Source organism: Mauremys reevesii, linkage group 11, assembly GCF_016161935.1.
Source record: "Mauremys reevesii isolate NIE-2019 linkage group 11, ASM1616193v1, whole genome shotgun sequence".
In the NCBI taxonomy this organism is placed as follows: domain Eukaryota; kingdom Metazoa; phylum Chordata; order Testudines; family Geoemydidae; genus Mauremys; species Mauremys reevesii.
The window spans coordinates 65,343,473-65,358,811 of NC_052633.1; the positions used below are offsets into that span (position 1 = coordinate 65,343,473).

At 40.8% G+C, this 15,339-nt stretch overlaps 1 protein-coding gene across 18 annotated transcripts in view; it reads right to left on the reverse strand.

Moving 5' to 3' along the window:
- The window catches only part of KALRN (kalirin RhoGEF kinase), a 737,748-nt gene that overhangs the window by 219,227 nt on the left and 503,182 nt on the right, over window positions 1–15,339 (reverse strand). For 16 of the 18 annotated variants that reach the window (XM_039493997.1, XM_039493996.1, XM_039493992.1 and 13 more), the window contains 4 exons: window positions 8,790–8,909; window positions 4,811–5,029; window positions 1,367–1,516; window positions 160–274 (listed from right to left, as the gene is read on the reverse strand). In XM_039493997.1, coding sequence (XP_039349931.1) covers window positions 160–274; window positions 1,367–1,516; window positions 4,811–5,029; window positions 8,790–8,909 — 604 coding nt within the window. The remainder of the gene's footprint in view (window positions 1–159; window positions 275–1,366; window positions 1,517–4,810; window positions 5,030–8,789; window positions 8,910–15,339) is intronic. The other 2 variants (XM_039493993.1, XM_039494011.1) reach the window with 1 other exon arrangement.

A 15,339-nucleotide genomic window follows, 5' to 3' on the forward strand; every position in this document is an offset into this window, starting at 1 on the left:
TGTTAAAGTTATTGATAATGGATGTCGTTTCAGTTATAGTAAGTAGTAAGCTTCTGGGCTCCTTTATGACATGTCTAGAAGCCTTAGGGTGATGAGAATCTGACATCTAGGTTTATGAGAGAAAAAATCTCAATGCTGCGATTGCATCAATGCACTAACCTTTCACTTGCTGCTCAGGCCCCCTGGTATGGCTTGCTACTCCAGGCATGCTGACATTGTTCCTGTGAATGTACTTGAGGAATACTTCAGCGTTCCTTCGTGCTAATGTGCAGGCCTATGGAAAAAAACCCAGAGAAGAGTTACCATTGCAAAAGTAAAAATAAAACAAGAGGAAATTTATTAAATAATGAGTTTTTCTCTTGACCTCCAGAAGCAGGTACTCTTACATGAAAGAATTCTGGAGAGCAACATCTGACAGTCACATGTACCACACATCACCCACTAAACTAACAATCTCATGGATGGTGCATTACAGAGTATTAACTATACCTGGCTATTTAGAAACAGTGGCTGATTTAATTTCCTGAAGCAAACTAATTATGATAATAAAGTAATTGTGTAAAGATCTGGTACAGAGCATACATTTTTAATCTAGCAGAAATCAACTGATAAATTTATGAATGTGATTATATGATAGGGTTGCCTGCGATAACAAGGACTGAACTTGATGACACAGGAGTCCAGTGCTATGTACCACTTAATGCCTCATGAAATTTGCTCATTGCATACCACAATGAGTGAGCTATATATTTCACTTTTTAAGATTGGCCTATGTGAGTAGTTTCAAATAAGTATAGTCATTTGTAATGGGTGGCAGGCTCCTGGCTAGTTGACATTCAAGCCAAGCAGCTCATATGGTATAACACCTGGATGGCAGGCAGAAAGCCCAGAATCAACCCTGGTGCTGCTCTTTGGAGGTGAAATCTACTTCATGCATCTCTAATTCATTAGTTACATGGAATTCTAAGCATTGTAAATTTCAAATAAGCACATATGAAATGCCTTGTACTATCGGGTATTTTAAATTTTCATAATGAATAATTTTGCGAACAAATAATACATAGCGCTTGTGTAGCAATTAACATGCTCCAACTGTAATGCAAACATTCCCTAATTAATCCTTGCAATGCCTCTCTCAGATAAGTATAACTATCCCCATTATACAGGTGGGAAACTTGCCCAGAGGTTACATAGCAAGTCAGTAGGAGAGCTGGATTAGAATTTAGAACCTCCCGCCCTGCAAGTGCAAAAACATCGCTCTAAACTGCTCTGCCACCTAGAAAATAAATTACTATAATAATACTTTATAATCCTGTTCTTCAAAGCCTGAAAGAGTTTCCGAGCAATTACAGAAGTAAGATTGGACCTTGAGAAAAGCCTCCTTCTGTTCCAGATGCTTGCTGATAAGGGGGATGACATGGTCTATCTCAGCTGCTGGTCCAAGTTTATCCCGACCTCCGCACCAATCTTCATCCCTTCTGTACTCCTGTTCCAGACTCTCCAGCACACTGCACACCTGAAGAATGGCCCCAAAACACAGCAGCTCAATTACCAGAGTCATAATCAGCAACATAAAGATTCATTAAAAGCTGATTAGCTCACTGTTAGACCACTCAAAAGTGTTTCACAGATAAGTATTTGGGATCTCAGTCCATGGGAACAGTGCCATCAGGGAGTGTTGAATATGTGGGTGCAAAGGGCCTCTTCATAGAAGGCCCTATCATCCATTCTTCACACTAGGGATCCCTGCAGTTTGGAGCTGTGGTCTGTAACTCATCCTGATTAAGGAGGAGAAATCCTACTCCCCCTCTAAGGAATAACAGGTGAGAAACCCTGAGGTTTATACTGGGATGGGGTTCCATCCGCCCCAGAAGATCATTCAGGAAATGATCTCTGTTCAGGAAAGGTGCTTTGACATGTGCTTAATCCCACTGAAGTCAACAAGATTTAGCACATGCTTGAAATTAAACACATGCTTAAATACTTTCCTGAAACAGAACCTAAATCTGGAATTAATTTTCTTCAGCTGCACATTAGGTCTTGTCTGTGGCCAGTTTTCTGTAACAGTTGTTTAGAAAAGGTTATAGGTTAAATTGGTGTAACCCCCTAGTGTTGATGCGGTTATACTGGTATAAAGCTTAGCTATAGCTTACTGTGGTAAATTTACCGGAATGAGCCAACTAAACCCCTATAGTTAATCCGTATGAAAATGGTGTGCAGAGCAGCCCTTAACAGCAACAGAGCTTTTGCTACTGTGAAAAGACTGCATGCGGGTAGTGACAGACTGGTATTCTAAGTGCCCTACCGCCCATGTGCTAAATCCCACTGATGTCAAAAATATGTCCTTCAAACATTCTCCCAAATTTTCAGTGAAGTTGGATTTGACCATGTTCACATGTTCTTACACACTTCCCACTAATATTCATCTGAACAAGGCTAATGTTCAGAGGAAGCTTCTATTTGTGAGAATGTGTGCAAATGTGCACGTTGACACAAGAACACTTATTTGTGCAGGAAGCGTGCCAGGTGCTGTACACAGAATAAGCATTTGGCTTACCTGCTTTTTATTTTGGGGTTCTTGAGGGCATCGAAATGTTTTGGAGTACTGGCCCTGAGGCAATTAACCAAACAAGATGAACAACGTTGTGTACATGCCTTTCACAAATAGGACTGCCTCATATATGCAAATGTCATTACCCTTTGTTACCATGATGAGGAAAAATTAGCATAAAGTCTGTTGTAAACACAGTCAGAAAGGAACTAGGATAACTTTAAATCAGGGGACCGTAGGGGTAGCCAGAACAGCTGCTGTGGAACAGAGTTATGGAAAAGTTCAAACATTTCTTACAATTCCCTAGCTCTAGCTTCTCTCCCACAGCTGCTCCCTACAGTGTTCCCCACTCCCTTTCTGAGAGTATCAAGGCCCCAGTTACTTACTCAGGCTATCCTCCTGTGTATAAAAATTATTGTAATCTAATCCGGAAACAGAAACACCATGTGACCTAGATGACCAATCAAATAGCCTGATTGTTGATGGACGATTACTTGCAGAGAACAGTTTGTGAGCTGAACTATCTTTACACCAAACATTCACTGAATAAAAGCAACCAATGAGCAAACTGCTGGACATGGCAATATGCTCATCAACAACTTGCAAGTGGAAAAAGAGTCTTGATTTGACAAATAAACTACATATATTTTGGCCAGCGCGTCTCACTGCATAAGGCACCAATGTGTCCCTTAAGTGTTTTTTCCCCCTCAGATCCCTTTAGCAGCAGTAGCTCTTTTCAACCCTATGTATACTGAGGATAGTAACCGTGTTCAAAAGTCTTGCCAGCCAAAGGCACATGTAACAAGGTTTGCCTTTACATTGAACATGGTTACAAATGCATTAAACAAACCATATTGGAGACTAGCCAAGGGGCAGTTTGTAACAAGGGGAGTTAGAAAAAATCCCTATCCATAATGGACAAGAAACTGTGCTACCATCAAATCAGCTACACCCACTGCAAGGCATGGTTCTGCTCCTAATGTGGCAGGTCCTGACAGGGCCTGTCTGGCACTCTCAACTGCATGAACTAACTGCATGTGAATAATACTGCAGGAGTCAGTGTAAATCACTGTTTCCTTTTGTATACCCAACCCAAAGATATGCAATGTCCACACCAGCACAAACTGCACGATTGTGCTAAGTTAAACCATGCAATGCCATCTGAGCATCCACATGAGAAGCCCAGGGTAAACAGACCTAATTCCCATTGGCCTCAATAAGAGCTGAACTTGTTTATGCAAGGGATGAACTAATCCAACCCTATCAGAAGCCAGTTCGCATGCACTTTGCAGTATATAGACTCCTGGAACAAGGCAAGGTAGAGCTGATATATGATTCTTAGCGTGGTCTACATTGTCTTGCCCTGTACTACTGGGTTAGGAGTAGCCACTCTATAATTTATTTCCTTATTTGTTTGGTACCAGGATGCCTAACTAGTATTGATACTTCTGGCTAGGGCTCATCAAAAATTGTAAATGTTAAGCGGTAGCACTTTAAAAGGAAAGAAACGAACAGAGCCCTTTTAAAAAATGTTTGAAATGAAACAAAAAACATAATCTAAATTCTAAACAAAAATATTGCGGATTCAGGCTCTTTCCCTCCTTCACCCCCTTTCTCTTTCCCTTTTTCCCCCTGGGGGAAGGGGAGAGAAAAACCCAAACTCAATATTGTTCATACCATTTTAATGAAAAGAAGAATGGGGGTGGGAGGGACAAAAGTTTTCATATAGTTCAAAGTGACATTTATCAAAAAAACCTTTCACATGCAACAATTGTGGGGGGAGGGATAGCTCAGTGGTTTGAGCATTGGCCTGTTAAACCCAGGGTTGTGAGCTCAATCCTTGAGGAGGCCACTTAGGGATCTGGGGCAAAAATTGGTCCTGCTAGTGAAGGCAGGGGGCTGGACTCCATGACCTTTCAAGGTCCCTTCCAGTTCTAGGAGATTGGTATATCTCCAGTTATTACCTATTACTTCTGGGTTTTGTGCCTGATATTCCAGACTCACCATCCATACCTTGGGGTTTACTCAAGATAAGGTAGAAGAACCCTAAAGCTGAAGCTCTGTGCTATGCCCCAGAAAGCTACCATGGCCTGCAATTGTGAAAGGGGATTGGGAGACAGTCAAGGTCCTCTGCTGATTAGAGAGTAACCAAGTGACTAGGAGGCAGATGGCACTAGTTGGTACAATCAAGACCTTTCCTGTTTAGGGTGGGAACCAGCTATGCTGGTGTATATACCAGGACAACATCGTTCAGCTCACCTGCTCAGAGGTTTTATAGAAAGCAACTGACGCATTGACCAGCTTGAGCCTGTCCTCCATCTTCAACATCAGCTGTTGCCAATGTAATGCCACCTTTTCAGCACACTCCCGGATGGCATCAGCATCGTAGTGCCCAGCCTGTAGCAATACTTCAGCCTTTTGCTGTACCTGCAGAGCACTCTGGTGTGTCTTCTGTAAGGAAGTGGCATGAAAGAGGGACTGTGTATGAGGGGAGGAAAAAGAGGTTTGTACAGATGTACCAGATGTATGGTAAAGAGATGAAGCGAGGTGTGAGCATGGAGATGCGAGAGAGTGAAACATTTTCAGATAATTTTCTAGAATTAACATTTATTTTTTATAAAGCACTTCGGTGCACCTTATTGACACAAGTGAACAACACGTTGTTAGAGCAAGAGCAGCAAGCACTGGAGGATATATGGGTAAACTCCATAGATTAGCTACTGCCACTATGGCAGTAACCTAGGAATCCTGATGGAATTACACCCCTTTTTGGTACACAAAATTCAGCTAATGGCAATCAGGAGCTATACCCGGCCTCCACACAGTGCCTAATGCTCCCCACTCTGGAGCAAAGGATGAAAGCAATAAGCAAATCTATAACAGTTAGCAAACTAAGGGCCCGATCCACTTAAACTCATAACTTTACTCACATGAGTATTTCAATTAACATAAGTGAGATTATTCATGTGAGTAAAGATATTCACTTGACCAGGTATCTGCGGGATCAGGCCCCAATATTCCAACCCATCAATTCCAGAAAATATGAAGGTGCTTTAAAGGGACCATTATCTCTTTTAATCTCTGTAAATGGCCATGCAAAATGTATTATTATTAATAACAGTGTTATTTCACAATTAGGGCTTCTTTGGGGAGGTTATTAATTTCATCTTTCAGGGTTAATTTTTAGCAATGTTTGAGTTTCATGTAGATGTCCAACAATTAGAGTTTTGGTACATAGTGTAATGTACATACTGTAATGAGCAACGTATATTATATATGTAACTCTTTACAGGAGTACAGGGGTTCTCAAATTTCATTGCACCGCGACCCCCTTCTGACAACAAAAATTACTACAGGACCCAGGATGGGGGACCGAAGCCTGAGCTCACCCAAGCCCTGCCACCCCAGGGCGGGTGGCAAAGCCAAAGCCCCATACCGGGGGGCCAAAGCCGAAGTCCAGTGGCTTCAGCCCCAGGCAGGAGGCCTGTAACCTGAGCCCTGCCTTAGCTTGGGCCCCAGCAAGTCTAAGCCAGCCCTGGCGACCCCATTAAAACAGGGTCATGGCCCACTTTGGGGTCACGACCCACAGTTTGAAAACCACTGCAGTAGTATATACTGTACTTGGCAATCCTTTTGTAATGTTTCCTAGAGCACTTTAACATAATACAGTTTCAAAGAGCACTATGTTAAAGAGCACTGGGGAAGCTTTAGTGCACACCGGACCAATTCATGCACAACATATTAGTGAGCTCTAGAAATCACATGCCCGTAATCTGCATTACTGCTCCATGCAGACAAGCCCATAGATACAAGTACCCATTTGCAGTGTTTATTGGATAAACACTGGTTTCATTTATTTCTTCTTGGGAGTGTTTTATTGCTGATTATCAGTTAAAACCTAAAATCAGAAGCCCTATTAATAATTCATAACAGAATTTGAGCCACCTGGAAGAAAAAAAGTTGCACTAGTCTTTGAAGATCTTAGTGATCTTGACTCCCCAGACCTTGTACCATCTAATAATAACGTACCACAATAATATTTCATGTCAGATACATTACTGTAAGGGGAGTTGCAGTCACACCACCCCCGGGAAATGCCAGGAGACAAGGGTACCTCCTGGAGTATTCTGGCTGTGCTGACTGGAGGAGTAATTTACTACAGTAATTTAAGACTTTTAGGGATGTCTCACAGCTGCTCAGCTATGAAGGCCAGGGTGTAGGAGGGACAGAATCATGAATCCACACACTCCTCATCCTTTTTCTTAGCTATTACTCCCAAGGGGAGCAACAGAGTAGCAGACTCTGCACACCCCTGAGTGCAAGGGCAGCCCTTATGCAGGCTGCCAAGATGAAGACGGCCCCTCAGTCCTTCCCCCCTCATCTGGCATGTCTGCACAGAGGGGGCACTGTTTAGCTCAATATTTTGATTTTATTTTTAACCTTCTGTAAGGAAACCCAAGTCTCCTAAAGACACACCTAGTCTTTTTTTTTCATTTTTAACTGTTAATGCCAAATTCACACTTGATACATTTATGATCTAATCCCTGAACCAGGAAAGGATCTTGAAAACGTCTGGTAATATGCTGTTGAATAATGCAATGTAGAGAAAGCTATTAGCAAAAAGGATTAATAGTTGGCAGAAACATTTAGGAAGATGTTCAAGAACAACTGGTTGAATTTAATATCCAGCTGCTTTACTGCTGTTAGGGTAGTAATGCTTATTTTAAATACACTTTAAATAATTTTAAATGAAAATGAATTCAACATGTACAAAACCTTTAGAGGCCTGTCTCTGCCCTGTGTGCTTTGCAGATCTCTCTCACATGTTGAGCTTTAAACACTATTAATATTTAATCTAGTGTATTCTCCTTTGCAAACTTTCTTCCCCTACAATGTTGTAATCCTTTTCTCCCTGTGTGGCTCGCATTTACCGCCGAATACAAGCATCTCCCCAGTGGTAGCAAGCTGTGATACACATACAGTATGTATCCTTCCCCACAGTGCTGTCTGCCTAATGCTGCTAAGATCTACTCAGCACAGTTCAGTGCCAACCAGCTGATACCGAATTGCCACCCTCCATCTATCCCAGCTACTAAACTCTTGCTTTTCCCACAGGGAGCAACATCAGTGAAGAGCTGCTCTTTCCTTAATCCTAGGAGAATTGGATCAAAATTGGTTATTTGAAGAGATTATAACCCCAAAGCCAACTAGCAACACTGATAACATATGTCAGTTTCCTTAAAGTTTACAGGAACATATAATACAGTTTCTACTAAGCAAAGTACTCTCCCAAACCTTCCTCTATGGAGATGTTATTTTCATGGCAAATTGCAAGTTTGACACTAGCTAGTTTTTTTGTTTTGTTTTTAACACATTTTGATTACAGGAGGAGACCTGAGGAAAGCCAGCATGTTCCTTCATCCCTGAAAATTGTAACCATTCGAGTAATAATCTAGGGGATTAGACACTCCTTAATCAGCATGAATGGGAGAAGGCAATACATCCCTTAGAATGTCACCAGTATAATATCAAATGCAATGGCAGATGGTAATCACATTGCTGAATGCAGTACTGGAAGATGCTGAGATACCACAGTGTCGAGTGCAATATAAAAACATATTATATAAATCTCCATACTAGGGCAGTATAACTCTGTGCTGTCCCATGGACAGGGCTTGTGGCAAAACCACAATTTAGACAACAGTTAGTACAAACTTTACTTCTCTATTCTGACAAAACAATATTTCAGGAGAGTTCTTCTTTACTGAACTTCCCCTGTTCATTCCAAAACAGCAGAATTAAGTCAGACAGATTTCATCTGAGAGGGTGCTTTAATATTCAGTGATGAATATATTCATAATGGTGGGTCCTGGAAATAATCTACAAATCTTGTTCTCAGAAAGAAACTGACTTTGTAAACTTTTCCTATTTCAAGTTCACTTCCAAGAATTTTAATTTGGTCATAACATTAGCAAAGGAATTATCAGGATGTGTGTGTCTGGAGTTTTCATGAATGCCACTGTTTACATCTGACAGCAAAAGGACTAGCTATTGATGATAAGTAATTTATATTGCTGTTAACCTCCTGCTACCTTATGAGGTTAGTTATAAATTGCCTTTTCAAAGATTATTTTTTCTTTTTCTTCAAGCAAACAGTGGTTTGATGTATGCCTGAGAGACAGTCCCATCTATACTGTTTATCTGGGAAAGAGAAGCAAAATATTCCCATTGGTGTTACCTCTATGGCCAGTTGGAATTGCTCATGTTCTCGCTGGAGCTGCTCAGCTTCTGAAAGGGAGCTTGCGTTGACTAGGCTGGCATTGAGCATTGATTCCCCATTCCGAATCCAGCCGAGCACCTGTACAGAAAGGATATGTTGAAAGGTTATCTTGATCTGATTGTCCATGCAGTCACAGAGTCTCCTAATGACTCATCTGAAGAAATGTATTTTGCTTAACATGGTCTGAGTGCGAGTCAATCGGCAGAAGATAAATCCTTGGATAAGGACTGACTTCATTACATAAATCATATTAATTGTCAAAGAAACAAAAGGTCACACTGTAGAAGTTATTGCTTGAAAAATTATAAGACACTGCAGGAGTATTTAGATGGCAAGGAAGTGCCCAGTGTCATCTGAAGCTTTGATTACAAAAGCAGCAAAGAATCCTGTGGCACCTTATAGACTAACAGACTAACTTGCATCCGAAGAAGTGGGTATTCACCCACGAAAGCTCATGCTGCAAAACGTCTGTTAGTCTATAAGGTGCCACAGGATTCTTTGCTGCTTCTACAGAACCAGACTAACACGGCTACCCCTCTGATACTTGATTACAAAAGTGAATATTCTTCTGTGTAAATGCCACGGGGCAGGAATGAAAAGTGCAACAGGGCAGAGTTCAAATTAGACATGCTCTTCCACTGCTTTTTCAAATTCCTGTCCATATTTATGTTTGAAAAGTCACATTTTCACCTTAAAAGCTGCTTTGTTGTACTTACATCTTATTTGCAAATAAAACAGTTCCTAGCAAAGTGTCACAGAGACCAGGGGCATGATTCTGAGCTCACATTTAAATGAAATCAGGGTCAGGCCCATTGACTGTAGCTAGCAATGTGAGTGCTCATGCCCTGTACTGTATTTTTTCAACCACCAAGCTTCTGGCACAGGGTTAGGTGAAAGGGATGGTTTGTCAGGTCCCAGGGAGCCTCATGGTTTGGATACTTCTTAGGAAGTGTCTTCATATTTGCTGAAACAAAAAATGGGCCTATTTCTATATGAGAGTTTGACTAGTTTTAATCAAAACATCCCTCTCCCCTCAATGTGAACACCAAGAAATTTGGAGGAAGGTTAGGTATGATCTGGATCACAGTCCAAGATCTAGAACTCAGGCTCACCTCTACTGTTGACCATAGCCATGTCTGAACACATTCTTGATAGCAGTATGCCAACAATTCCTTGACCAATGTGGACAAATTCTTCTATAGACAAGGGCCCATGGATTTTATAAACAAGGAACCCCCTTTATTCTATAGCATGGGTTTGTAACAGTTTATCCCTGTCTACACTGAGCAGGGAACCATATTAGCAAACACAGACTTTAAGGATGCTTCTTGATTACATTGTTTAAAAAAGGAGTGTGTCCTGTATCCACAGTAACCCTAGTGACAGAGAACTCTTTTAGGCCTGTAGCTATCCCACCCTGAACTGTGATCTCATTGTCATAGTATTCAGCCTTCAAAAGTTCTCCGTTTATCCTTGCTTGTCCTGTTCATTTTAACTTTCTTGCTTGGACTAGCATGGATCAGCATGGACACAATGAGGTATTCCTTCAATTTGCACTTAACAACTGCAGTTCTGGTCCAGTTCTGCTTGATTTCAATGTGCGTTGTTTCTTCTTACACATTTGCACAGAGTGCAATTTCCATTTTCATTCTCTAATCCAGGGGTCGGCAACCTTTCAGAAGTGCTGTGCCGAGTCTCCATTTATTTACTCTGATTTAAGGTTTCTCGTGCCAGTAATACATTTTAACATTTTTAGAAGGTCTCTTTCTATAAGTCTATAATATATAACTAAACTATTGTTGTATGTAAAGTAAATAAGGTTTTAAAAATGTTTAAGAAGCTTCATTTAAAATTAAATTAAAATGCAGAGCCCCTGCCCCGGACCAGTGGCCAGGACCCGGGCAGTGTGAGTGCCACTGAAAATCAGCTCACGTGCCGCCTTTGGCACACGTGCCACTGGTTGCCTACCCCTGCTCTAATCTTACTCTGATTCTTATTCTGCACGTGTACAGTTTAGCCCCCCGCCTCCTTGCTACATAAGTATATTTGCACTTATCTAAGAATAATGCAAGTATGCTTGATAGTCTCTTGGGCATTAATTTTCTCAAAAATGTAAGTGAACAATTCCCCCACCCCAGATCATTATGGGCCCAATCCTGCTACCTTTACTGATGTTGAATAGTATCTTATTCTGCAAGTAATCCCACAGGTTTCAAAAAGGGTTTGAATCAAAGCCCACTGAAGTCAGGAAATATCTTTCCATTGGTTTCAATGACTTCGGCTCAGGTTCTTAGACTCCTTTTGGAGTAAGGCACACTGTCAGGGTGGCAGAATTGGGCTGTAAATATTTGTATGACAGATGTACCAGAACATTTTTTTAAAACAGTGGAAATGCATTCTGCTATTTTAAAACATTTTGTCCAAAAATAATCACTCAAACTGCACATGTAAGTTCCTGGATAAATTTGCCTACGACTCTTACTCCTATTTTCTGTTAACATAGCTGCAAATTATTGCAAGAAATCCAGCCTAATTTTGCAAGTTGTTACATCCAGTTCACAAATCCACAGGAAATCCTTACTGCCCAATCACTTTCACAAATGTAGCTCATGATCTATACAGCTTTGAAATTCAATAACTCTGGTTTACCATTCTAGATAGCAATTTATCTTTTGTCCTTCCTCCCCCCACAGTGATTCATTCAAGTGCCTTAAAGGAACATTTTTTCCCCTCTCTATATCATACATCACCCTCCTCACAGCCATTTGCCTCCCTCTGGGACAAGGAAATTAGTTGTCCCTAGGAGGAAAAAAGGGAACGAGTCTACACATGTAGGTGACCCTAATTTGTAGAAAATAGCATTCTGCTCAAGTCAGCAGTAGGGCAGTCTTGATCTATCAGCTCTCTCTCTTTCATCAGCAGGTGCTACTGTTGCTGTGGGAAACAACAGAGATTCTGAGAAAAAGGAAAGGGATTATCACACAACAATCTTTTTGTCTATGATTTTGTATAATCCCCCAGACCAGTAAGCCCATGTATTACAAACTACACTGTACCAAGAATTGAAACTCTGTCTCTTTTAGGAAGGAATTAACTAAAGGATCACCATGGCTGGACAAGATATGAAGTGACAACAGCATAAACCAGCAAACACTTTCACATTTTTGCTGAACTCCTGGCTGACCTGGGCCGGTGTGAATTTTTTTTTTAACAAGGAGTATTTCTTTTAGAAAAGCAGTAGCTGAGCATAATCATTCTTTTTAAAAAGCGATCAGAAGGTCATAGGAAATTTTAGGAAGCAGCCTTCATTTATCAAACCTTTAAGCTGAATTTTCTAAAACATTAGATTTAGATGCAGAATTTTTTAGGAATTTGTCTCTCTAAATCCCCTCGACAGCTTCAGAAACCGCATCCTTAAAAGTCAGGTTGACTGTAAACATAGGGCAATGGACTGGATGACATAATAGGACTTACTTTCTAACATCTGTGGTAATGAGATATCCTCCATGTACTTGATCTCTCTGTGCAACAGCCACCTTGACCCAATGAAATCAGTAATTTGCATCTTAAAGCAGAGTTCTGTTCTTCCATCTTGTCAGTCATGTTACATTTACACAATGGCTCTGAAAAAACCTACTTTATAGAAACAACAAATGCCTGACCTAGCCCAATAAACACTGGAAATGTAAGTGGTACAGCTAGCTGTCACTCTGCCCTTCATCTCACTCTTTGAAAGCAGGTTTGAAACACACATACTATATGTGCTGCAACTAAAAATGGTTAGCGGGGTTAGGCATGGCATTTCAGCCTTGATTCTTCATTTCCTGGAGTCTGTTGGCTTCATTCAGAGCTCTCTCATGTGACACTTTTACCAAAATTTTTGGTTAAACTTTCTTCTCATGAAACTGAGGTACTAACAATACTGATGAAAGCCAGGTAGAGTACCTACATGGCTAAGGGCAGGCTCTTCCACTCAGCTATTCTGTTAACCTGAGTCTGTTCTGATTGGTCATGTAAGTCAAAAGGCATAATTTCTGCTCCCTAATTAGAAGAATGCACAAGTACTTAAAGTGCAAATATTCATGAATGTAAATCAGTAAAACTCAATCACTTGTGAAAACCATTTGCATGAGCAAAATGGATTTGTTAAAAATTGCAAGTTGAATATTCCCAGATGTTTTGCAGTATTCACTGATATTTAGTAGTAACACACTAGTGCTACTCTACCATCTAGTAGCAACACTAGTCTGCAATCTACTTTCCACTGATATCCATGTAAGGAAGATTTGGGAAGCAGCAGGAGGAGACAGAAATGTCAGTTGTATACTGCACATTCTATTCATCCTCAGATCTGTGGATCCTATGTTTCAGGGGAAACTAAAACTTCATGCAGCTCTGAAAATATACTATCTAGTCTTCTGAGATACAAAGCTAGACCCTGATCCTGCAAATGTTTACAAGTCATCTTGTTAAAGAGAAGCGTGTATGTAAATGTTTGCAGGATCAAAGCACAAGTGCTTTAACTCAGTGCCTCATTGGTCCTCTTGGCTTCCCTCCTGTTGATAGTATTTTAACATACTTTTTTGCGGTGTCCCATTTGTTTAAAAACAATAACAGCCATTGTCCCCGTGGTCTAGAGTGTCTACATGTAGCACACCTGATCAATACCAGCTAAATTAATTGCCTAAGTCTAAATGCAAACTACTTTGAAATCAATCTTTTTTTTCTGCTTCACCAACTTCTCAGAAATACAATTGTCTTTTATGTTGCCCAAGTTAACCAAACAACTGAAATAAACAACTCAGTAATAATGATTACAAGAAATTATTCTAAGTGTCTAAGTCAGACTATAAATCAGAGCTCACTTTATATGCACTATAAAAACACACAGCTTGTTGGAAGTTTACCAGCAATGTAAAACCTTCCACCCTGTACTCACTGCCTTCATTTTTCAGTTCAGATTTGTCTATCCTTATATTTCCAGTCAGAAAGTTTCAGCAACAATTTCTGAGTTTGTAAGTAATGTGAAGAGTAGCCTTGTCATCACCACTCCTAATTGTGATGCTGAGTAATTTTTGATGTACTATAACATTTGCAGTAGTTATTACAGCTAAGAAGGGAAATCACATCTGATGACTCAGGGTTCCAGGTGATTAGAAAGTTAGGAAGGACATTTGTATCCCTATGTACAGTGTTGTATCATCAACTGCTTAGCATTGGTTGGGGGAAAAGGGCAGGGCTTAGCCTTTCTTTGAAGCACGAGGTATGGATTGCTGCAGGCAGGATATGAGAACTGATGGTCTGAACAGGTATGACAAATCCTTTGTTTTGAAGCCTGTGCAGTAATTATGTAAATTTCTAATCTAGAGTTAATCATCTTCACCTGAGCATCCTCATTTTTCTCCTTTCTGAAGCTTTGTACAAGTACTCTTTTGTGAAGTTGTTTGTAAGCAAAACTTGCACACAGGATAACTGTAATTAGTATCAAAGGGAAGAGGATTTAAGCTACGAAAATGCTACAGTAATCTAGTGGGTAATTTACAACATGAGTAGTAGAGATTAACCTTGCTATTTGGTGTATTACTAAAGTCTATAAAGGGTTTAGCATAGCCCACCTTTTCTCATTTCCTTTCCTCCATGAATACTCATATTGTGTACAGAAGCACATTAGACTCTATTGCATGCCTGTTCCAGCTGCAGGTCCAAAAGGAAAGTGAGGCTCAGTCAAATACCCTCGGTCTGGTCTGCTTTATCCCATTTGTACCAACATGCCAGTTAATTGCAAGCTGCAGGCACTCTTGGATCAAAGGGCTGCAACATTCAAACGAGAGCGTTGATGGCATCTGCTTTTCTCTGTGACTGCTTCATTTGCTCCTTCCTTTAAATGCTCAGCATCTCCTGGTCCTTCTTTTAGGGCCTTTTCCCCAGTGCCACCTTCTACCTCCTCCGGCAGGCCTGGTACCTCTCAGCTTCTCTTCTCTACCATCTCTTTAATCTCCCTGCAGTTTATCTGCTTCTCGTGATCCAACCCCATCACACAGTCCACCTGGTTTCACCCAGGCATCACAATCTACCATCCATAATGGCTGCAGAAGTGATAGCATAGTATAAACTCTTCTTTAACAGGGTGCAAGAGGCATTCCCTTCACCCCATGGTGGTTCAGCTCAGCTGGAGTTTCTAGGACTGCCAGTGGTGCTAGGAGTTCCTGGTCCATGTACTCCAGGAGCTAACTGTGCTCAGGAGTGGAAGGCAGGGAAAGGCTCCTTGCATCCTTCCCCCAAGACCCAGTGAGCAATCATGCAGATAGTCACAAACATACTCCATAATGTTTGCTGAGAACTCTGATGGCACAAACATATTCACAAATGCTTGTCATTGCTTATAGACATGTACAGTTCTCAGCTTAGACTGTCTAAACTTTTTTTACAAGTAATTTTTCCACCACTAATCTTTATTTTTTGTGTACATCTAGCAAGTAGAGCTTTTATTTGCATATCCAAAGCTTCC